The 25,631-nt window shown below is 33.9% G+C and overlaps 1 protein-coding gene across 6 annotated transcripts in view; it reads left to right on the top strand.

The window, feature by feature from the left end:
• Positions 1–23,659: 23,659 nt before the first annotated feature.
• LOC144436074 (uncharacterized) overlaps positions 23,660–25,631 on the top strand; it is a 201,940-nt gene continuing 199,968 nt past the window's right edge. For 3 of the 6 annotated variants that reach the window (XM_078124744.1, XM_078124746.1, XM_078124745.1), the window contains exon 1: positions 23,661–24,519. In XM_078124744.1, coding sequence (XP_077980870.1) covers positions 24,367–24,519 — 153 coding nt within the window. In that variant the 5' untranslated portion in view covers positions 23,661–24,366. Of the gene's footprint in view, positions 24,520–25,631 lie in introns of all 6 variants that reach the window. The other 3 variants (XM_078124743.1, XM_078124747.1, XM_078124748.1) reach the window with 3 other exon arrangements.

Below are 25,631 nucleotides of genomic sequence, written 5' to 3'. Positions count from 1 at the left end.
GAGGGTGGCGGCCCGGGTTGGCAGGTTAGGATTTAGACGGTTTTGTCAGGAGGAAAATTTGTCATTGGTTGTTCAAGTGGCACAGACTGTAATATTCCCCATTTTCGAAAACATTAAGAACGCAAAACACAAATACAAAATACAAATAAAAATTTATCGACAAACAAATTTGAATAGATAGTCATGTACACAATGTTGTTCTCGGGTACCCAGATTCCTCTAAATTCAGCCACCTCCGGTATACACATTTCTTTCACAACCTAAACAATTGTATTTTGCCATGTTCAAATGAAAAATCATTGAGGTTTATATTAGACTATTTACCAAACACAAACTTGAAAACCATAATTGCGTATAACCACCGAACACCACTTCTATTTAGGGTCCCATACTAATATTACCCCAAAACTAGTTAACCAAATGTAAACTTGAAATAGATTGTTCCTCGAAATACAGACTGTGCCACATCTATTTAGGGTTCCCGTACTAAAATTATCCCCAAACTAAATGTAAACTTAAAATAGATTGTTTCTAGAAATACTAACTGTGCCACTTCTAATTAGGGTTAAAGTTTTCGCAAAATCTAGTTAGCTAGTTTTTTTTTCTAGAAATACAAAGTTGAATTGAAATATTTCTTTCATTAAAATGCTAATCATACAAAATTAAAACCTGTGTATTTTGCTCTGCAGCGCATATTTTTTCTTTCATGTTACAAATTTAAAATTTGATTAGAGTTATTTCCGTAAAGACATTCTTCTTTGAAGATGAAAAAGATAAGTTTGTTTACAATATTACAAATATAGCTAATAACCGCATAACAACCAACAATGTGTACCAAATTTATTTTTCGTTTTGTGATGGTCAGAACATTCATAAATTACAAGACAAAATAATGTCACCACTTCAGTACATTTACGATGATCCAATCAGTGATATGCAAATTAGTGGCTAATAATGTGTCTTTTTGGTCAAAAATCTATCATTGGATTTAGATGTAATCTTGATACCATGATTTCATCAGTAATATGCAAATTAGTGCCTAAAAATGTGACTATAAGTCTATATTTACCAAAACTCTATAACAAGATGATCCAATCAGTAATATGCAAATTAGAGCCTAATAATGTGTCTTTTTGGTCAAAAATCTATCATTAGATTAAGATGTATTCTGGATGTGTTTATCTCATCAGTTATATGCAAATTAGGGCTAAAAGACTAAAACTAAAAGTCTATATTTACAAAAAGTCTATAACAAGATGATCCAATCAGTAATATGCAAATTAGTGCCTAAAAATGTGTCGTTTTGTCATAAATCCATCATTAGATTAAGATGTACTCTTGATACCATGATCTCATCAGTGATATGCAAATTAGGGCTAAAAAGACTAAAAAATAAAAGTCTATAACAAGATGATCCAATCAGAAATATGCAAATTAGTGTCTAAAAATGTGTCTTTTTGGTCAAAAGTCTATCATTAGATTAAGATGTATTCTCGATACCATGATCTCATCAGTGATATGCAAATTAGGGCTAAAAAGAATAAAACTAAAAGTCTATATTTACAAAAAGTCTATAACAAGATGATCCAATCAGGAGTATGCAAATTAGGGGCTAATAATGTGTCTTTTTGGTCAAAAGTCTATAATTAGATTAAGATGTATCCTTAATACCATGATCTCATCAGTGATATGCAAATTAGGGCTAAAAGACTAAAACTAAAAGTCTATATTTACAAAAAGTCTATAACAAGATGATCCAATCAGTAATATGCAAATTAGTGCCTAAAAATGTGTCGTTTTGTCATAAATCCATCATTAGATTAAGATGTACTCTTGATGTGTTTATCTCATCAATGATATGGAAATTAGGGCTAAAAAGACTAAAAAATAAAAGAAAGTCTATAAGAAGATGATCCAATCAGTAATATGCAAATTAGTGTCTAAAAATGTGTCTTTTTGGTCAAAAGTCTATCATTAGATTAAGATGTATTCTTGATACCATGATCTCATCAGTGATATGCAAATTAGGGCTAAAAAGACTAAAACTAAGTCTATATTTACAAAAAGTCTATAACAAGATGATCCAATCAGGAGTATGCAAATTAGGGGCTAATAATGTGTCTTTTTGGTCAAAAGTCTATCATTAGATTAAGATGTATTCTTAATACCATGATCTCATCAGTGATATGCAAATTAGGGCTAAAAAGCCTCAAACTAAAAGTCTAAAACAAGGTGATCCAATCAGTAATATGCAAATTAGTGCCTAAAATGTGTCTTTTTGGTCACAAATTTATCTTAGATTAAGATGTATTCTTGATGTGTTTATCTCATCAGTGATATGCAAATTAGGGCTATAAAGACTAAAACTAAAAGTCTATATTTACAAAAGGTCTATAACACGATCCAATCAGTGATATGTAAATTATGATCTAAAAATGTGTCTTGTTGGTCGACTATAATTAGATTAAGATGTATTCTTGATATGATGATTTCATCAGTGATATGCAAATTAGGGCTAAAAAGACTACAACTAAAAATCTGTAATTACAAAAAGTCTATAACATGATGATCCCCGAGCACTGAGCAAGGACCATTAGTAGTTTTTTACCATTGGAGTAGTTTTTGTTTTATGGGAGGAGTTTAAAAAAAAAGTTTTTATAAGAGAACTACTGTCTCCCTCATTAAGCTCTGTAAAAAATAAATAAAATAAAAGCTGTAAAAATATAACTGGTGTAAACCAAAATGTTCCTGTAGGTTGCAATTAGTTTTGCTAAATTAAAACTGAATCATAAAAGTTCAATTCAATATTTATCAATTGAAATTTTGAACAAAAATATTATGGTTTACCACACTTGTGTTTCTCTCTCAAGCAGAGATCACAATGTTTAGAAAAGGGAATAGAATTCATCCAGCAAAAGCACTTTTAGTCCCCAAAAGTGAGTGACTATTACAATGGGCTCAGACTTCCAATATCTGATTTCTTTCAAAACTGGCACAAAGGTGACATGTCATTTGGAAAATATGCCCTTTTTGTCATCAAAAATCAATATTTACTGCATAATTAATCATAAAACTAGCTTTATTTTGAAACCTGGCCTTGAGCAATTACAAATTACTCCCATGGACTATACGGGGAAGGTCTGCTGTAAAGTCTGTATGTCATAAGGTACATGTATGATATAAGATATATACTTTTCTAGGCGAGAAGATTTTGGATAACCCTGCCCATCTAGACTGGTTGATTTTATTTTAATTGTAGCTCAAAATATTGACATATTTTTCAAAATAATTCTTACAATTGCTAAAAGTAAGATTTCATTTCTCAAAAAGGTAATTATTTTTTATCAGTTTTTAGGTATTACATCATATGAACTAACATCGGCATGTATTATAGACCTGTATAGTATGTATTTTGAGTGATACAGTTGGTATAAGAAAGAGTCAGACCATTTTTAGGGTGTGTAGTATGACAACAGTTTGGTTTTTGGGGGTTTCAACATAGCCTCCCTATGTCATTTCATCCTGGGATATATGGTCATGTGAACAGAATTAATGAAAGTGGTTTATTTTGCCAATACTAGTTCAAAGAAGCACACTTTAGATAAATTTTCTTTGCCGGCCCTACTATTAAATTCTATCTTAATAATAATAATAATAATAATAATAATAATAATAATAATGATAATAATAATAATAATAATAATAATAATAATAACAACTTTAGGGTACTAATAATAACATAATAAATAATCACTAATAAGTACTAATATAATAAATACTAATATATGATAAATACTAATATATAGTAAATAAGCACATAATTAGGCACCAATGACTATTAATGTCTAATTCTCCTTTCATAGTTAATTGCACTTAAAGTTGAAATAGTATTGGCATTATGGATTACTCTCATTATACATGTTCATATGACATCATTAAATGATTTATTTAGAAAAGAAATTGAAAATTAAGAGGACAACTCTGTGTGAAATGATACTAGGAGGCTTTGCTGGGATCACCAAGCCCTTACTTTTGTCATACTACATACCCAAAAATGGAGACACTTTCTAATACCAACTTTATAGCAAAAAATAGATACTCTACAGATCTATGATAGATACAGACGGCACTTTGTACGATGAAATAGCTAAAAACTGACCAAATTAATTGTCTTTTGGAAAATGAAATCTCACTTTTAAGAATTGTGATAATGTTTTGAAATTTATATATTTATTCTAAGCTGCAACTGAAGCAAAATCTATCAGTCCAGCTGAGCAGGGTTTTCCAAAGTTTTCCAGCCCAGAAAAGTATACAAAAAACACTGCTTTCCAGCAGACCTTTCCCACCTATGGGAGTTGTGCAACCCCCCCCTATTAGTTCTGCAAAAAAATTTAATTCTCTGAGATAGGACAAAAATACACATTTTGATAACACATACAAATTCCTACCCACTTTATGCAACTTTAGTCAGTTATTATTTCATAATCAATTTAATAGTATAAAAATGTTTTTGCTTGGCTTATTCTCATTGGCTTTTCTAACCATTGGGGTCGATTTTTCAAGGAGAAACAGTAGAACAATAAAAAATCAATTAATTATACTGTATTTGCAAATTTATACACACAGTTCTTTCTTTATAGTGGTTTCCCAAACCTGGGCAAGTGTACCTTAGTGAAGATTTGATTTCTTCCTTTCACCCCATTTCATAAAAAAATATTGTCTACAAATTATAACCTTGAAAATTTAATATCATCCATATGGGAGCACTTTGGTAAATGTTATCTATATTGAATGTATTTCTTCATTATTTTATTAAATAAAACACAATATATTAACCAAACTGTATTAATACAATTTTCATGCAAGTTTATTTTCAGGAAGTCAGGCTCGACAAAGATGGACAAATGATGGAAAATGTGAGTCAAAAAATTTTCTTTTTAATATTTAATATGTGTATACATTGAAAGTTAGATTTAGAAACTTTATTTCTATTTGACTGTCATGTCTGCAATATAAAATAAATTTAGAAAATACTATAATTGCATTGTGAGTGAATACTTCAATTCTTATACTATTTCTTAAATTCCTTTTTTTAGAATTAGCCTGTGGTGATAAGAAGACCCAAGACTGATCAATGTATTTGATTATTACGATACTGATGTGTATTTTGCATTTATGTGCATCTATTAAAATGTAATTTATATATTAAAATGTATTTTTAAGTCATTTTATCATTAGAACTTTTGGAGCAGTTTAGAAGAACAGAAAAACAGTTTCAGACATCAGCACCAAGTAAGTTTTTTTAGTTTTTTTTAGTATGTATGTATGGCTGCATGAGTGATTGCACTTTTAACTATCCCAACTCACCCCTTCCAACATACGTACATCAAATACACTATCATTTTTGCGTCTCCGGCACCAATCGTCATATCAGCGCCATCATCTACCTCGCGTTTCAGTCCGCTGTCTTCGCTGCACGTGATCATATATTACATATTGACATACACAAACAGCACCCCTGGATTTTTTGTTATCCCTTTCCGTACGTCTGGTTTCTTGTGGATTTTGGTTTTCTCTGACTAGGTGGGTCTCTATGGTTGATTACTTTGTTGTTTGGTTGGTTGGCAATGGTTCGTTGGTTAGTCCTTTGTAGGTTTTACATATTTTTCACTTGCTGTCTATGGCCTTAATCTCTCATACCAACACACATAAACCTAACAAATCTCCGCCGTGTTGCCGCCATCTCTATTACTGCCGTGCCGCCGTCTTTATTTGCCGTCATCGTTGCGCGTCACATTCAACAGTTACATTACAACAATACAATAAAGTCCCCCATTCATTTTAACTTTCTGTATGTTAGTATGGTTTAGAGTTATAATGGCACATTCCATTATAACTCTTCATAATTCGCAGTCAAGCATGTGCATGTATGTTAACCCCCTCTCCCCCCCCCCCCAAAAAAAAGTATGTGTCCTTGTATGGTGATTCAAATTGGCAACAAAGAATTGCTTGGCAGCAATGACACCCCTAGCATTGACTAGATAATATGGATTTTAGAGTAATCAATTTCCAATGCGGCCTAAATTCAACTGCATACAGAGCTCAGTAGAGCTATCAAACGTTTAATCCTCTTTTTATCAGGGGGGTGGGTTGGTCAATTTCACTACAAACATTAAAATTCAACTCTCAAATCCAGGGGACCATATAGCCAGAATTACCATACGAGTATGACTACATTCTCAGTGTAAATAATTGTTGGCATAATGCTAAAAATGCTACTAATGACAGGCAATATCTATTACATGGTACGTCTACAGAATATCAAGTATACATTTGTACATCACTTACACCTAACAGCTATGAATGGTAAGCGTCATCTAGAAGTTCTTTACTTATCTTTGCTGTTCATCTACAATTGATCTGTGATGTCACGAACACAGATGAAAAGTGATGTAGCCTCAAATATTCATCTGAAAGTTGTTCATCAACTGATAAATTTTCATCAAGTCTTCATCAAAGACAGTCTTCAATATTTCAACTTACTAGCTAAGTCAGATTCAGATTTTTTTATGACAAAAATGGCCAATATTTTCTCATCACAAAGGTGACAAAACAAAACAATGTCAAGGTCTCAAAGCTCATTATAAATAAAATGGGTATTAAGTCATTTAATTTAGGTTTCTATGTATTAAGTTACCAGACTGAGCTAGTGCACAAAATGTGAAGTTTGACATTTGTGCCAGGCTTGGTTGAAATTGGTCTATGCATCTCTGCTGTATACTATGCACTATGATTAATGTTTGACTATTTGACCTTGAATATACAGGTTGAGGTCAAAGGTCAAGGTCTCAGAAAGACCATTATCAATAATATGGATATGGATAATATAACACTCAAACTGGGTCACTATTACACTTCAATACTAGCACCCGGTATTAAATAGCACTATTGCAAGAAATGTGGGAATTGAATACTAGCACTCAGTATTAAATAGCACTATTGCAAGAAATGTGGGAATTGAATACTAGCACCCGGTATTAAATAGCACTATTGCAAGAAATGTGGGAATTGAATACTAGCATCCATTATTAAATAGCCCTATTGCAAGGAATGTGGGAATTGAATACTAGCACTCAGTATTAGCCCTATTGCAAGAAATGTGGGAATTGAATACTAGCACCCAGTATTAAATAGCACTATTGCAAGAAATGTCGGAATTGAATACTAGCATCCATTATTAAATAGCCCTATTGCAAGAAATGTCGGAATTGAATACTAGCATCCATTATTAAATAGCCCTATTGCAAGAAATGTGGGAATTGAATACTAGCACTCAGTATTAAATAGCACTATTGCAAGAAATGTGGGAATTGAATACTAGCACCCGGTATTAAATAGCACTATTGCAAGAAATGTCGGAATTGAATACTAGCATCCATTATTAAATAGCCCTATTGCAAGAAATGTGGGAATTGAATACTAGCACCCTGTATTAGCACCATTGCAAGAAATATGGGAATTGAAAACAAGCACCCGGTATTAGCACTATTGCAAGAAATATGGGAATTGAATACTAGCACCTGGTATTAAATAGCACTATTGCAAGAAATGTGGGAATTGAATACTGGCACCCGGCATGAAATATGGGAATTGAATACTAGCACCCGGCATTAGATAGCACTATTGCAAGAAATGTGGGAATTGAATACTAGCACCCGGCATTAAATAGCACTATTGCAAGAAATATGGGAATTGAATACTAGCACTCAGCATTAAATAGCACTATTGCAAGAAATATGGGAATTGAATACTGGCACCCGGCATTAAATAGCACTATTGCAAGAAATGTGGGAATTGAATACTAGCACCCGGCATTAAATAGCACTATTGCATGAAATATGGGAATTGAATACAAGCACTCAGCATGAAATAGCACTATTGCAAGAAATGTGGGAATTGAATACTAGCACCCGGCATTAAATAGCACTATTGCAAGAAATGTGGGAATTGAATACTAGCACCCAGTATTAAATAGCCCTATTGCAAGAAATGTGGGAATTGAATACTAGCACCTGGTATTAAATAGCCCTATTGCAAGAAATGTGGGAATTGAATACTAGCACCCAGTATTAAATAGCACTATTGCAAGAAATGTGGGAATTGAATACTAGCACCCTGTAATAGCCCTATTGCAAGAAATGTGGGAATTGAATACTAGCACCCAGTATTAAATAGCACTATTGCAAGAAATGTGGGAATTGAATACTAGCATCCAGTATTAAATAGCACTATTGCAAGAAATGTGGGAATTGAATACTGGCACCTGACATTAAATAGCACTATTGCAAGAAATATGGGAATTGAATACTGGCACCCGGCATTAAATAGCACTATTGCATGAAATATGGGAATTGAATACTAGCACCTGACATTAAATAGCACTATTGCAAGAAATGTGGGAATTGAATACTGGCACCCGGCATTAAATAGCACTATTGCAAGAAATATGGGAATTGAATACTAGCACTCAGTATGAAATAGCACTATTGCAAGAAATGTGGGAATTGAATACTAGCACCCGGCATTCAATAGCACTATTGCAAGAAATGTGGGAATTGAATACTAGCACCCAGTATGAAATAGCACTATTGCAAGAAATGTGGGAATTGAATACTAGCACCCTGTAATAGCACTATTGCAAGACATGTGGGAATTGAATACTAGCACCCAGTATTAAATAGCACTATTGCAAGAAATGTGGGAATTGAATACTAGCACCCGGCATTAAATAGCCCTATTGCAAGAAATGTGGGAATTGAATACTAGCACCCAGTATTAAATAGCACTATTGCAAGAAATGTGGGAATTGAATACTAGCATCCAGTATTAAATAGCACTATTGCAAGAAATGTGGGAATTGAATACTGGCACCTGACATTAAATAGCACTATTGCAAGAAATATGGGAATTGAATACTGGCACCCGGCATTAAATAGCACTATTGCATGAAATGTGGGAATTGAATACTAGCACCATGTAATAGCACTATTGCAAGACATGTGGGAATTGAATACTAGCACCCAGTATTAGCATGGAACTATAACAAAACCCAAGATGGTTACAAGGCCAAAGAAAATGATTATCAAAATCTTGCGAAATTAAAATGCTTTACTTTTCTAAGAATGAATGAGTGACTGTTGTTCTTATAACCCCCTCCCCAACCTACACATTTCAAATACTACCCTTATTTACATCATCATCACACCTCGGTCCTTTTTTGCCATCACTATGCATGACCACATATTACATATACACAAGCAGTTCATCTTTTTTCTCTTTCTTCTCATTTTGGGTTGTCCTCAGGTTAGGTTAGGTCAGTGGGTCGGTAGTTTAAATGGGTTATTTTCACTTGCCTGGCTATGGACTTTCTCTCATACCTAACATCCACAGACACAAATTTTGCACTTCCATCACTGTCTCCATTTTCACCGCATCTCTGTTTGCATTCGTCATCTTTGCTGCGTCTTCATCTGCATTCGCCATCCTTCCCGCGTCTCCACCTGCATTCGTCATCTTCGCCCTGTGTCATATTCAAGTTATTTTTACACCAACACCAACACAAACTATAAGTTTTCATGTTTGAGAGTGACAATGGCACCATACCCTCATAACTCCTCACTATTGGCAGTCAAGCATTGTGAGTGTGTGTATTAAACTTGCCCCCCACCCCCTCCCCAAAAAATAATTAATAAAAGTAATAAATAAAAATAAAGGAAAAACTGTGTCCTCTTGTATATAAAAGGGTATGGCAACTCAAAGGAAGCAACAAAGAATTGCTTGGCAGCAATGATACCCCTAGCACTGACTAGATAATATGGACATTAGATTCAATATTTCATGCGCCACATTTCAACAGGGTTCAGTGAAGTTTTACCAATCATGTACATCATATCATTGGGATTAGGAATGGACAATAAAAATATCAAGGATCTAACGTTCAGGGGACTTTTTTGCCCAACTTGCCATATCATAACGGCACTCGGTATATACCAGTTAATCTAGATGAATGAAATAAATGAAATAAAATATACCATAAGTTCTATAAATAGTCTATACATATAATGACCAACTGAAAGTACTATATATTGTCTGGCTTTTGTGGCTGTCATTCAAGGCAATTTCTATTACATCTACAAGATATCAAGTGTACATCACCTACATCTGACGGCTAAGAGTGTTAAGTGTCTTCTATAGGGTACTTACTAAAAATTTTAATATTCGTCTACATTTGATCATGATGTGTGATGATGATGATGATGATGATGATGATGATGATGATGATGATGATGAACGTAAGTGTAGTCTGTAAGGTATGCCGTGATGGGGCGCCCTCACACATCAGCCAACCCCTCCCACGCCGGAGAGGGCGGAACGTCAGGACGTATCTTACAGTCTGACGTAAGTGGGTGTAAATGTGTCATTTATTTAAACACGCGTACTACGATACTGTGCAGCATATCAGTCGAACACGTGTGCTTTCAGCAAAGATCACACAGTGGACGGACAGTTGGAAAAACACGTCTGTTCAGCCTGTTTATGCTTCAGACGTCTGGAAAAACGTCACACTTCATTAGATTGTCCTTACAACGACAAATCGTTCAGAGAACAACAACACAAAGACAAAACAACCAAGGAATGACAATCGGAGGACAATAACATTGAGAGTAGTACGATCATTAACGAGTCTGTTAATTTTTTTGACAGTTTAAAATGTGTTAGTGACTCTGGTTTTACTTTTTGTGCACCTTTTTGTGATAAGATTCGTACAAGGGATGAGTTAGATTTTAATTTCCAATCAACTCACTTACCACTTGGTAGGGCGAGTAGTGTTTCTGATTTTGATTTTGATTTCCAGTCCACTCCTTCACAAATTTTGAGTGGGGAGACAAATTCGCATACTAGTTGTGATGCTGGTTGTAAGGAAGGCAACCAGTCATCAGGGGAAGTAGTATCTTCCGAACCTCCAAATGCAGCAAAGTTTATAAATAGTGTTTCAGCGTCATGTTTCAACAGTAATTCTGCAACTTTCGATGGAGACTTTTACTTTGAAGACAGTCTTTCAGTAAGACCCTGCATTAGTACTAATGACAGTAACACTAGTTTGCCGTGTGTGGCAAGCACAATGATTTTTACAGTGACATTTTTAATGGCATATTTCATGTTCCTAGTTTAATACCTCAAGTGTTTACACCCTTTTGTGGTGAGAGTTCATATTTTCTTAAGAAAACTGGTTGCAATGTTAGTCAATATTTATCACTCGGTTTAAAAGTCACTAAAATTCACAGAGCTATTGAGTTTAATCAATCAAAGTGGATGTCGCAATACATCTTATTTAACACGGAAAAAAGAAAGAAAGAAAGAAATGCCTTCGAAAAAGATTTCTTCAAACTAATGAATAACTCTGTCTTTGGACGTACTATGATGAATGTACGTAAGCATCGTAGTATAAAATTATGTATAACAGAAAAACAAATGCGAAAATTAGTATCTAAACCAACGTTTGTCATGCAAAAAATTATAACCAAAAGTCTAGTAGCAGTGGAAAACAAAAAAGAACGATTAACCCTAAATCAACCCTTGTATGTTGGGATGAGTATTCTTGATTTGTCTAAAACTTTAATGTATGACTTTCATTACAACTATATAAAAGAAAAATATGGACCACGAGTCAAATTATTATTTACAGATACAGATTCATTAATGTATGAAATTAAAGCCAATGATTCTTATAAAGATTTCTACAAAGATAAAGATCTTTTCGATAATAGTGATTATTCATCAAAAAGTCCATATTACTTTGATTATAACAAAAAAGTAATTGGTAAATTTAAAGATGAGTGTGCAGGTATACCAATCACTGAGTTTATTGGGCTTTGAAGTAAAATGTACTCTTACATAACAGAGTCTGCTTCCGCGCACGTAAAGCAAAAGGTATAAAAAAGTTAGTTATAAAAAAGAATATAACTCATGAAGAATATAAGACAGTACTTTTTGAAAATTTACAAATGAAATATTCCATGAATACTATACGATCGATAAATCACCAGATTGGTAGTTACAAAATCAATAAAACTTCTTTAAGTTGCTTTAATGACAAACGCTATGTTCTTGATCGTCGTAACATGTTAGCATATGGTCATGTTAATTTAGATAAGCTCGAGTTGAAATGAAATTGGATAACCATTAAAATCTATTAGTTCGTTATTTTGATTAGTTATCCAAATTCGAAGATTAGTTATATTCATTTTCTTGATGGGTACTGGAATATTAGCGGGAAATGAATAAGTCACAGGTTCTCCTATTTCACCCTTATTTTCCTGTATCGTTAAAATTTGTAAATAATTAGACCTTTTCCCATTAATGTAATTAGTAGGTGTATCTATAATATTGCAGTAGACTACTTATTCAGTCACAGGAAGAAAATCTGCTTTGTTTGGACTAATACTCAATGAAATATATTCTTTCTCTTTAAAACCAAGTATCCTCGCAAAATTCTTAGGCTTTGAAAAGTCTACTTTAACATTATCATTGAGTATCATCTGTGTTTTTCCTGTTGGCAAAATTCTCTTAAAATTAATTACTTTCATTCTACCAATTGCTTGTGATAATGTTTCTACATTGTAATTACCTGGTTCTACTTTTTTAACTGACGTTTTATTGTTAGCGGTAAAAGCAATTTCATTGTTGTTTTTTTATACCAGGAATTATATAATTTACACTCCAACAGTCGTGTCTGTTTATAACCAGTCAGCGTTTCTGTAAAACTGATAGTAATATCATTAGATTCTCCGTTTATATACAACTTCATTGTTTTATATATATATATATATATATATATATATATATATATATATATATATATATATATATATATATATATATATATATATATATATATATATATATATATATATATATATATATTATATACGAAATATGTCATCAAATTTTGGATTAGGTATGGTAGCACCTCAAGGATATGCACTTAATGATCTCAAAGATGTTTACGTAACAAATTTATCTGCCAGAGGACAATCAAGAGGTTAAAATTTTGAATGAATACTGGGTTCTTAAATAAATACAAGGTACTAGGAACAGACGTATATTTCAAGATAGATATGGAAATTTATTAGTATGTTTTATATAGACCCTGAAAAAATGTGGAGATTAGGATTATCAGAGTCAACGAAGTCTAAATTCTACGAAGACAAAGTCAAAGAAACAACCTTCGGCTCTTTCAACTGTGCCGGAACTGCAGCCTCATTTTCCAAAACTATTTACGTTAGCAAAGCAAAATACTAATTATGCACTACATCAACCATTTAATAAACAATTATCCGTGGATTTACGAGATACACTCGTCAACATGGATGTTTATGTAAGCGAAACCGATCGATTCAATATAAAATTGAGAGATATATTCAAAAACTACATAATAATTCATTTTAATGCAGCTAGTGCTAATAAATGGTTGAAAGAACCAAATATGCAATACTGGGATGAACAGTTAAATTTTGCTGTTTGGTTAGCTACGACCGGATGCGGTGTTAGTATTCACGACCATCTGTATAATGAAAATATCCCTAAACAAATTCAATCATTTTTTAGATTCCACGTGTATTTTACGATGAGAAGAATATTGAATCAGCTTTCTTGCCCACTACCCGACACTGATGCATTTAGTAAAACCGATAATTTAATCGATGTACCGACCTATCATAGAATATGTGATGAATTCGGACTAGATTATTATACAGATTTCAGATTCACGTATGACACATCAGGAAACAATGGTATAGGTATCGGTTATGAGTGGTGGGGAGGTAAAGCACATATAAAAGATATCCAATATAAATTTCAAAGTACAATGATTGAATTACCTGATGCTCCTGATGAGGCTCGCAGAAGTTATCATTGGCATGAATTTCAAAATGCCGATTATAAACCATACACTACTTTGTTTTAGAAAACAGTACAGGTTTTACACAAGCAGGTTTAGGACGATTGAATCGATCAATCGAAGCTTATGTATATTGTATGTTAGGAAGTCAAGCAGACACGCGAGTAAGTATAACAGACTCTGGTGGTGCCGGTCAAGAAACGAGACAAAAAATGATTTCATTACTTGAGGATGAGACGAGTTCTCTATTGTAAGGCATTTTTTATACTATTATACTATATAAAATACAAAATATATATATATATATTTTTTTTCATTTTTTGTTTTGTTTATTTTTTTGGTTAAAAATCCGTTCATAAAGGTATATAGCAGCCATATATGCTCACCTATAAATCCTATCACTTGTCCTGCTGTTTTTAAAACAAACGATACAATAGAACCTATAATACCCGGCAGTGCCATCGCTGCTTTATTACCGAGCCATTTCAGTCCACCAGTACTACCACTACCACCAGCAGCAGCCTTCGGCCCTCCTAGTGCAATGGATATGGTAGTTATAACCAAACCGAGGACTGTTGCCAATGAAACGATAGTAACTCCATTGCGTTTGAAAAGAATTACTAGCTTATCTTTAATACTAAGATTTGGGTCTTTGAGTACTTCTTTCAAAGCAGATGTCTCAGCTAACTTATTACGTAAAGTATCAGTTTCTTTATTATATTTTAGGATATGAATCTGAATTCTGCCTAATTCCTGATTTTCATCTTGCGATAATTCTTCGATTTTTTGTCTGTATTCCAATTCTTTTTTTCTATCATACAACTCTTCTAAACTCTTGACTGCCATATCAAGTTCTTTACGTATGAATGTATATTCAGGATTAAGTTCATTCCATTTTTCAATTATCTTTTCAACCTTAGCGATTTCATCTTTGTTACCTACAGTATCTCTTCTGAGACCTGTCTGATAGTCTCTTAATTGACCAATCATTGATGGTGTGAGATCTATAGCTTCAACTTCATCCATATTTAAAGGCTCTTGTTTATCAACCGCTGTGTCTAAGAAAAGCCTATTAGCAGCTTCAGTACCAATTCTTTTTTTTATTGTACTATAAGCTAAAAGTTTACCTTTACTTGTAATCCGTTGATTTTTTATGTTATTATACAACTCTCCATCCTTTCCTACATGTGTATTTAATCGCAATTCAGTTCGATTAACACTCACATTGTCACTTTTTTAAATAACTATGTCAATAGTTTCTTCTAATACTTTATTTTTTAATTCAGTAAGTTTATCTGCTGCTGGGCCAATGGTGTCTACTGAGCCTTCCGGGTATACAGGATCTGTGAATGATGTTTCTTGTTCTCTTGACTCTGTTGGCTCTGTTGGCTCCAACGAATTCAACCAATCCTCCAAATCTATCTCTTCTGACATTTCATCTTCTTCTTCACCAGGATCTTCATTTACATTTTCCTTAAAAGGACCAATATCAAAAGGATCAAAGTCAGCCATCTTACAACAATGTTATATAAATATGTAACTTAAAAAATATTGCCCCAACTATTATTCCAATCGTTAAATATTCATGAACAATGTCATGCTCTGGTGTCGAAGCAGTACTCGTTGCTACCTCTGCTACCTCTGCTACTGCTGCTGTCGCTTCAACTGGGGTTTTGAGTCGTTGCACTGGATCATCATGACCTTCCATTTCTTTTAATGCTGATTTTTTCACGTCATTATTTATCAATGTTGTTATAACCGAACTTCATATCTTCTGTCGCCTGATGTAAGAAATTGTTATAACCCGCCACATTCGTATTCAAATGTATAATCATTTTACTCGGGATCAACCATACAGAATGAGAAATGGCTAGATCTAACTTTACCCCCGTTGCATTGATTACATTTTGATAACGAGGTATACTATTATCAGATGTCCAAAATTAGAGGACACTGTTGTTCTAACAGATAAATTCAATCTCGTCTTTGATCTTAAGCTAGAAGGTCATAATAAAAACTTCGTTGTTCAAAACCTGTCTGCCAATGTCATCAGTCGACTAGTTTTAAAATTCGAGGGGGAAATCTTAATGGATTTAACAGGCTACAACTTAGTACAAACATATAAAGATCTGTATTCGGATAGAACAAATAAAACACTGTATGGAATTCAGTCAGAAAATCTTAGAAAATTGAGAAGCGATAATATTGATGGAGTCGGTGGTGGGGATTACTTAGGAAAGGCTGCACTTCATAAGGCATATGGTAAAAAATATGCGATCGATCTTGCGAAATTACATCCTATAACGAATGGTCATGGAGCTGTATATCTTTCGAGCTTAGGTAGTCATATCGAATGGGAGCTTACTCTTGCTCCTATTATTCAAATCCTGGTGAGTGAAGACACGGATGGTTGGGATTCTACTTTAACCAATATTCAACTTGAATATGAAACGATAAGAGATCCAAAGTTAGCTATGGAAATTAAGGGTTATTACAACAGTGGTAAAAGTTTTCTTTACGAACATATTCAACATTTCAGAACAATTAACTTCTCTGGTACGGATACAATTATTAACGAGAACATTAATATACCACGTAGAAGTTTGAAAGGAATTTTTGTATTATTCAGCAAACCACAACTACGAAATACATTAGACACCGAATTATTCTTTAATTCTAGTATTAATTCTGTTGCAGTAACGATAGAAGGTATCGCAAATAAAGTGTATGCACAGGGATTATCTCCCAGAAAATTTTGGGAAGAAGCCAGACGTTATTTCATGGCATCTGAGTTCTGCTTCTACGCTGGTAAAGCAATTGATAAACTAGAGAAAGTAACCGAAGCCACATTTCTGTTAGATAAATACTGTTTGTTTATTGATTTAAGAAGTTTTAAGGATAATAGGTATCATGGTAGTGGTCTGAAAGTCATGAATACAAAAGATGGGGTTCAACTGGAAATTCAACGAGAATCCACAAATCCACAAGAAAGAATAACTGCAAATATTTTTATTATAAGTGATGCCACGCTTAAAATTGAAGGATCTAAATTAAAATCTATTATATATTAATACTCTAAAATGATCTGGCTTGACCCTCCTTTCAATATGCTTATCAGTGCGCCGACATGTTCGGGTAAAACAGAATTCGTTATGCAATTGTTACAAACGTATTACAAGAATGTATTCGATTACATAATTATAATCTGCCCGACGTTCTTAAACAACAAAGCTTACGATAAAAAATGTATTTACAAAGACTCGGATATTATTATAATGATTCCCAACATAGAAAAAATAAATGAAAGTATTGAACTCAGAATCAGAATCACAATCAGAATTACTTTATTCATCCCACCAGGGGAAATTAAAACGACAGTTCTTGCAGGTAAAACAAAAATAAAAGCAATACAAAAGATAGCATTACATATATTACACAAACATACTAAAAATAACAGCACAGTACTAGTAAAAAGAGCGACAATGATTGCTGTTAAGAACTGAGATAGCGGTTGGGACGAAAGATGATTAAAAACGATTGGTTTTAGCTGCTGGAGCACGGTATCTACCACTCCTTGAAATACGACGGTCGTTGAATTCTGCATATAGTGGATGGGAATGGTCTTTCAGAACACTATGAGCCTTTGACATTATGCGTTTGTTATAGATAGAATCTATATTTTCACTTTGTTTACCGATAATTTGGCTACCCTTTTTGATAATCTTGTTTAGTCTTCCCATCTCATGACGGGACAGATTACCTCCCCAACAAACAATACCAAAGGTGAGAGCACTGCAAACAACTGCATTAAAAAACACCCCTAAAAGATCGTGCCTAACACCAAATGATCTTAGTTTCCTTAGGCAGTACAGACGAGTGTTAGCTTTCTTAATAATGAAGTTGGTATTCTCAACCCATTTTAGTTTACTATCAAGCTTGATACCCAGGTATTTATATTCGTTCACTCTGTCTACTATTGAGTCTTTGGACAGGTGCTGGGTCACGCTGAACTTTTCTTAAATCAATACAGAGCTCTTTGGTCTTTAAAACATTAAGATACAGATAATTATCATTACACCAGTCAGTAAATCTCTCAATCTCATCTAAATAAATCGAATCATCATCATTGCTGATCTTCCCAACCATTGCTGTATCATCTGCAAATTTGACCAATGGACACGAGATGTTAGAATTCCGACAGCTGGCAGTATACAGTGTGAAAAGGAAGGGTGCTAAAACAGTGCCCTGGGGCGCACCTGTATTAGTATACGCTACGTCAGATTTTTTACCATTTAAAGACACCATCTGTGGCCTATTAGTAAGGTAATTAAAAATCCAATGTACAGTTGAAGGTGACAAGTTCATTGCTAAAAGTTTCTGAACAATAAGATGCGGGGAGTAACATTATCAGGCCCCGAAGCTTTGTTTGGAAGCACACTGTGAAGCACCCGACGCACCTCTTCCTCGTCGGTCGAGAGACGTTCGCTATCGTTGACATTTGCGGACGCCGCGCTCAGTTCATTCCATGAGAAATCATGGCAATCAAACCTGCTATAGAATGAATTTAATTCGTTTGCACGGGTTGTTGAATTGCCTCCTGTAACTTTGGTACGGTGTTTTTGCTACCGTTAGAGTAACCACTCATAAGTTTCAGTCCGTCCCATACTTTCTTCATATCATTACTTTTAAAATTATTTTCTACTTTCCCCTTGTATTCATCCTTCGCTTTCCTTATTTCACGTATGAGTGTTATAAAAATACAAAAAGTCTAATCATACTAGATGACTGCGCTTTCACGAAAGATGTCAAATCTCGTGTCAATATTTTAACAAAATTGGCATTTTCAGCTCGTCATGATATATAATATTAGCGTATGGGTACTTACACAACAATTTACGAGTATCGCCAAGACATTTCGAGAAAATATTGGCATGCTTGTTCTGTATTACACACCGAGTAAAAATGATGTGAAAGAGATAATTGAAAACTATGGGATGGAATTAAATAAAATAGAAATTAATGAATTTATAAAACAATTAAAATATACTCCTTATAGCAAATTAGTGTTTCGTTTAAGACGACCTTATAGTATAGATCTGGTATAATGTTAATCAATGATATTTGTTGTCTCTTATGGCTATTTATTGTGTTAGTTATCATCTACTTTTTCTATAAAATAAAATATATATTTATATTATATAACAAAATGGAACAGACATTGGCAGAAATTTTACAGCCAGTTGAATCAATACCAACAGTAACATTAGAACAGGCGACATCAGAACAAGTGTCTCCAATAGTTAAATACAGAGAAAGATTATTATGTATCATTGCTGCTGGACAATCAAAAGCTTTCTTGGGGAAAAATTTCACTCTCGAATATATTGAAAAAGCAAGAAATTGAAAAGTATTATAAGATATATGAAAGCACTTACAGTTCTCTCGTAAGTGACAACATTGTAAATGGAGTTTTATTTGGGCTTAGTTAATTAGTACGACTTGTGCTTCTAGTACATAATGTGAATAAATTAAGTGATGACTTGAAGAATAATTTTCTTGTTACGAATCAATTCAAACAACTTACTGGTAAGTTAGCATACAATTATGGTCCTCTTTTAGCATTGACAAGTGGTGGTCTCACTATTTTAAATAATATTAACTTTGCAACACATACTTGTCCCAAGCAAAATGACTTAAATGACTTTAATAAAGTTGAAAAGAGTGACTTAAGACAACATGAACAAGTTCTTGATCAAGTTCTTGATCATGTTCTTGATCAAGATCTTGAAAACAACTTGGAACTTGACTTAGTTGAAAAGAGTTTCAAAAAATTAAAGTAAAAAATATTTTATATTATATATAACAGTGTAAAAATGAGTGATACAGAACAGACTCAAACAGAAACTGTAACACAGCCACAAATAGAAACTGTGACTAAAAACAGTAAAACTAAAAGTCCAGGTAGAGTTGCATGGGGTAAAAAATTAGCAATAATTTCAGCTGAAACAAAAAAACGAAAAAAAATAAAACCGATAGAGACAAAGGAGTCGATAAAATCAATGGAACCAATAAAGGCAACTGAGTTTTACTCACAGTCGGACAATAAAAGCTCGCAATTTAATAATACTATGATTTTATTAACTCTTGTTCACTAGTAATTGGGGAAGCTGGTTTATATTATAAAAGACAGTGGTTTTTACAATCAAGTGATATTCAAGAGTCTAAACAATAAACGACACCACAACCAGTTAAAAATAAACAATTAACGACACCACAACCAATTAAAAATAATGCTCTGTTTGAAATGGAATAATTATTTTTTTATATATTATATTATATATACACAATGACAGACTATACTAAACTAATCGTGAATGGTCTTTATGATGGTGCAGTTTTATCTGCTTTAACAATAGCTAATAGTTTTATACTTGACAAGACTATGAAGATGGCTCCAGACAGTCCTAAAACTAGTGTTTCATTCAAGAAGTTTGCTTCTCTTGTAATAGCTGTGAGTGGAGCAGTATTAGAGAAAGACATGTTAGAACAAAGAAATATGTTACCAGTTGATCCTTATAAAGGATAAAGAATAATTTATATATATCTAAATATATACATAATGCGGCAATTGCGATGATGGTTGGTGGTGCAGTTTTAAATGGAGCTGGTTATTTAGGTAAGACACTTTCAGGAGAATCAAAAGAAGAACATGAAAAAGAATTAAAGCGACATGATTTAGCTTTGAAGAATTTCAATAAAGATCGTGAGGTATGGTTGAAACATAGACAAAAAGTATTGGATATTATAGCGAAACAAAAAAATTTAGATGTTCATGTGAGACAAAATCTGGTTCTGACTGATCAAAACTTAAATTTATATTTAGAATATCATCCTAAGATTGAAGGTCTCAATAGTCTCAAAAATGAACCCCAATTTAGCGAGTACTATCGGCCTTCTAACAACATGAAGACATACCAATACATTTATTTAGCTGGTGGTGGAATATTATTAGTTTATATATTTAAATACATACAATGGAAGTGTGTAAATTATGTAAACAGAAAGATGCAACCCATGATTGTACTAACCTTTGTGGTGCACTGTCTGGAAAATCCCATTGTTCCGATTGTTGTGATTCGATGATAAAAATGAACTGGTATGATGTTATTCATTGTAACATATGTAGACGATTCCATATACCTCGTGATGATATTTGTAAAAAACATTTGTGGTGTAACATCTATGGTAGATTCCACTGTTTTGACTGCTGTACTTCGTTTAATAAACCTCTAAATGAAAGCTTTCATGAGCAAGGGAAAAGGCAAAATATTTATGATCCTAAAAACCATATTAAAAAGGTTTTTAAGAGGTATAATCTCAATTATTATCTTTTATCAACTGTTACGAGACTATTTTTATCAATCAACAAAATTCATGTAGAGCCAACACGATATCGATCACTCAACTTAGGAAAATATCAAGAAGCTGCTCTAATACAAATTACACAAATTTAATGTAGGTCAGACCATTTGTTTAATGTTAAACTAGTTAAATAAGAGGGTTGCCGTTTTTAGACTACTAAAAATTCCACTTTTGTGTGTTTACTCAAAATTTAATATAGATTAAGCCATTTATTTTAAGTTAAAACAGTGAAAAATGGGGGTTGTCGAAAAGTGGTCCAGAAACCCTATTTTTATTACTACTAGTCTTAAGATATTGCTTAATTAGTTGATTTCATTAATATGCAAATTTATCTAAATAAACATTAACAGATCTGACTCAAAACCTAATCAGGTCGAGCAATTACCCTAAAGATTATATATTCCAAATTTCAATTGAGCCAGCTGATATTTAGAAAATGATGACACAGACAGACAGACAGACGGACAGACGGACAGACGGACAGACGGACAGACAGACAGACAGACAGACAGATATTCCCCTTTTAATACCTCCCGTACCCTTACGGGAGGTAAAAATGACCAGATTTAACTGAATGCCTTTCATAAGGCCAAAGTTTTGAGACTGTCGTTTCTACCTACAGACAATTGTTGGAATACAACAGAACATATGCAATAAATTATCTTTTCTCATTGATTGCTATTTGCCCATTGCTGTTAGTGATCTCCTGGCTAACGGCAACATGTAATGTGAAGCTTTATAGAACAATGTAGCATAGCACTCATCGTAGAAAGAGTTTTAAAGGCCAAAAAATTGTTTCTGATAAGAGCCCATCACTTAAGTACCCCCCTTCCCAAGTTAATTTTTTTCATGTTTTTCCAGCCAATTCAGTCTGCAGATGAAAGGGAAACACAAAAGTAACTCTCCCCACATTAATTGCCACTAGTGAAGACAACTGCAAAACTAATCATGAACTAACCTATGACATCTGCCCCACATACACACTTGCTGTAAAGTACTAAATAAAAAGAACAGTAACTGCAATGATAAGTAGATTGATTAACATTTGTTGAGAATGTAAAAAACAATAATCGCATCGTCGCACCACTTTAGACAACATTTCCTGACGAGAAACTATTTTTTCCTTTTTAGTGGCCTACCAAAATATGCCAATAACTTATTAAAACTAAAAGCTACAGAAATAATATTTTCAGGACAAGTGCGCTTTGGTAACGCAAATGTATGTTTCAAATTATATTAAATTTGAAGTGTGCATTCTTGAGATATAGCCTAATTACCGAAAACCATTAATTATGTAAATTACTTGTTAATATTCACGGGATTTTTACTAAAACCTAATCAGGTATTGCCATTACCCTATGGAATACATCTTCAAAATTTCGTTTGAATTGAGCAAGCCGTTATGGAGAAAATGATGACACAGACAGATACACAGACAGACAGATACACAGACATACAGACCGACACACACACACACACACACACACACACACACACACACACACACACTTCCATCCACTAACATATCTCTTCCTTACTGAAGAAAAAATAACATTTAATGAGAGGCATCGTATGGCATATATAGTGACGAAGTCAAGGTACAATGCTGAGGTCGCTAAGGGACCGGTCAGTTTCTTCTGCCTGAAAGGGGGGGGGGGCTGTGGATGGGGGGAGGGGGTCACCCTGTTTTTGAAATTGACGGGGGGGGGGGGGTCATGCTATTTTCAAAATTGTGGATGGGGGGGGGGTCATTGTGTTTTGGATTGTGATGGAAGGAAAAAATCCGTTTTTCTACAATGGCATATAGCCTCGTATGAAATGTGGTACATGTAAATATTTGTTCGAATTAAGTGATGGGGGAGGGTGTCAGGCTGTTTTCGGTTTTACAGAGGGGGGGGGGTCAGTGACTTTTGTCTTCCTGATAGAAAAGTCCACCGACACCCCCCCCCCCGGTTGGAGAAACTGACTGGTCCCTAAAGAAGTTTTGATGTAGCCTATAGTGGTCTGAGTTTATTAGGTAATGTTATTGCAATATGTTAATATGCAAGCTTCACATTTCATATATTTTCATATAATTGATAATTTTCCAGCAATGTGTTTAGAACCAAAAATCTGTGGCTTGGCCGTTACGAGTAGCATTCAGTTCAAACATAGACCCTACACCAACTTCAAATCAGAACCTAACCATATACTAATACTAGGAAACACTAGGAAAAGTTATTTGCGCACCATTAACAGCGCCCCCTTGCGCTGATAAATACGTGCAGACGACAAGCGCTAGCTTGATCGAAGGACGAATGAATGAACGTAGCACACTGTCACATATATTTTGGAACACCTATATTATTGTTCAGTGTATTATGAGTGTTTACTGAAGGTCGTTAGCATACTGTCGTCGCTACGTGTTCATTCACAACGGCTAGACAGGCGTTGGGTAGCAGCAACGGGCTGATTGCCAACAATCAGAACAGCGAGTAAGCTAGAATACGTACACAATGGACAGGAGTAACCGACAGGCTGAAGATCTCTTTTAGTTGTATGACAGGTTTGACAATGTAAATGGGGAAACCAAATAATAGTGAGGTCAGAGTTGTCAACATTGTTCAAACGACACGTAAGTTATTGAAAACACCCTATCTGAATGTAAATCGCCTGTTATCTCTTCAGGTGTTAGCTGACTTGGGCCACTTTCCCAACTAGACTACATTAACCTGCAGTGAAACCCGAACATGGCCGCACAGCAAATATAGTGACAACACCGAACGATTTTATCCATGATCCGAAACTCGAGAAATGTTTCACTAACTACTTTGGCATAGCAAGAACCTCCGTGGTCTGTAAGGAGCATCCTTTGGTGTGTGGAACTTACAGAAAAACAAACACACAGACAGCCATTCAGAACACTTGGCCTGAATCGACTCGAAATTGAATTCGGAATATAATATTGTTTGAATTCCTTCAAACGTATAAAGCTATATATTGCAATGATGGCGAGTGACCGAAGTCTTCGTTGTCCAGACTGTGGCATGTCTTTTAATACCGTAAATATGCTGACAAAACACCGTGAGAAATTCTGTGTAGGTCGGTCGACAAGATTAACTATGGCCAGCGAGGACATGTCATCGGACGAAGAAACGGTAAGACAAACACCATGTCGTTTATACAAAATTTGATGACGATGTACTATTTTATTTCCAACGTTTTCATCACTCTGTGCTTTGTATTTGTTCTTTCTGCCGGTTATTTTTTGTTTACTGATTACTTCATATGGTGTCTTTTTTGTCTGTACACATAATCCCTTTCATTAGTGATAACGTTGCTATGGCAACTATTTGACGTTTCCATAGCACATCCAAATTTTCTTGTAGTATTTTGAGACTACATGTTCATATGTCTTCACGTCTGTGTTCAATAGTGAATGTTCAAGTCATAACAGGTCTTCAACTGTCTAAAATTACTTCTTTTTCTCTCAACAATTTAGCCATACAGGAAAAACCAAATCATCTATTATTTGAACTGAGTTCATTTCACACCCAAACTTATTTTAATTTGAATGATATAGATATATAAATATTATGGAAATTAATTCACAGTTACAAATTCCACCATACTGCTGACAGCATATATAGTAATCAAAGTCAGTAGTGGAAGATAAAAAAGTGAAAAGCTGAAATGACTTCAAAAGATCCAGACTGAGTTATATGTTTACAACATATTAACTAGATAAATGAAACATAGGTTGTGTAACATACATTGACAATAATTTAAGTTTGACCTGTAGTCAGTAACTGTGTGTACCATGTGTATCCAGTTATAATCAAAATAAAGAGCCGCTATAAAGTCTATATAGGTCAGTTCACAGATGACAATAATATAGAAATGTGACACGAGAAGATTTAAAATAAAAAGGTGTAGGCTTGGATGCATAGTGTCAGTATATGTGTTTCAACCTACCATAAAGTCACAAAACCAATGTCTTGATAATGATATGACTATCTGTGGTCAGTCATCTAGATTTACAGAAGAGCTGTGCATGCCAATCTGATTAAAATCTGATACAATTTATGTTGGTCAGCTACCAGTTTGATTCGATCTTATTAAACATGCATTTTTGCTTGAATTCAACAGTCCTTTCCATGTAGTAGTACATTGTGATCACAATCACTGTCTGTATGTAAACATATAAAATGAGCTGTTCCTTGATTTTTCCTAGAGTAACTTAGACATGGCACAGTTAGGCAAAAAAAAA

This window comes from Glandiceps talaboti, chromosome 6 (genome assembly GCF_964340395.1).
Source record: "Glandiceps talaboti chromosome 6, keGlaTala1.1, whole genome shotgun sequence".
Classification (NCBI taxonomy): domain Eukaryota; kingdom Metazoa; phylum Hemichordata; class Enteropneusta; family Spengelidae; genus Glandiceps; species Glandiceps talaboti.
The sequence above is the reverse complement of the archived record's forward strand: the minus strand, read 5'-3'. Positions and strand labels throughout refer to the sequence as shown.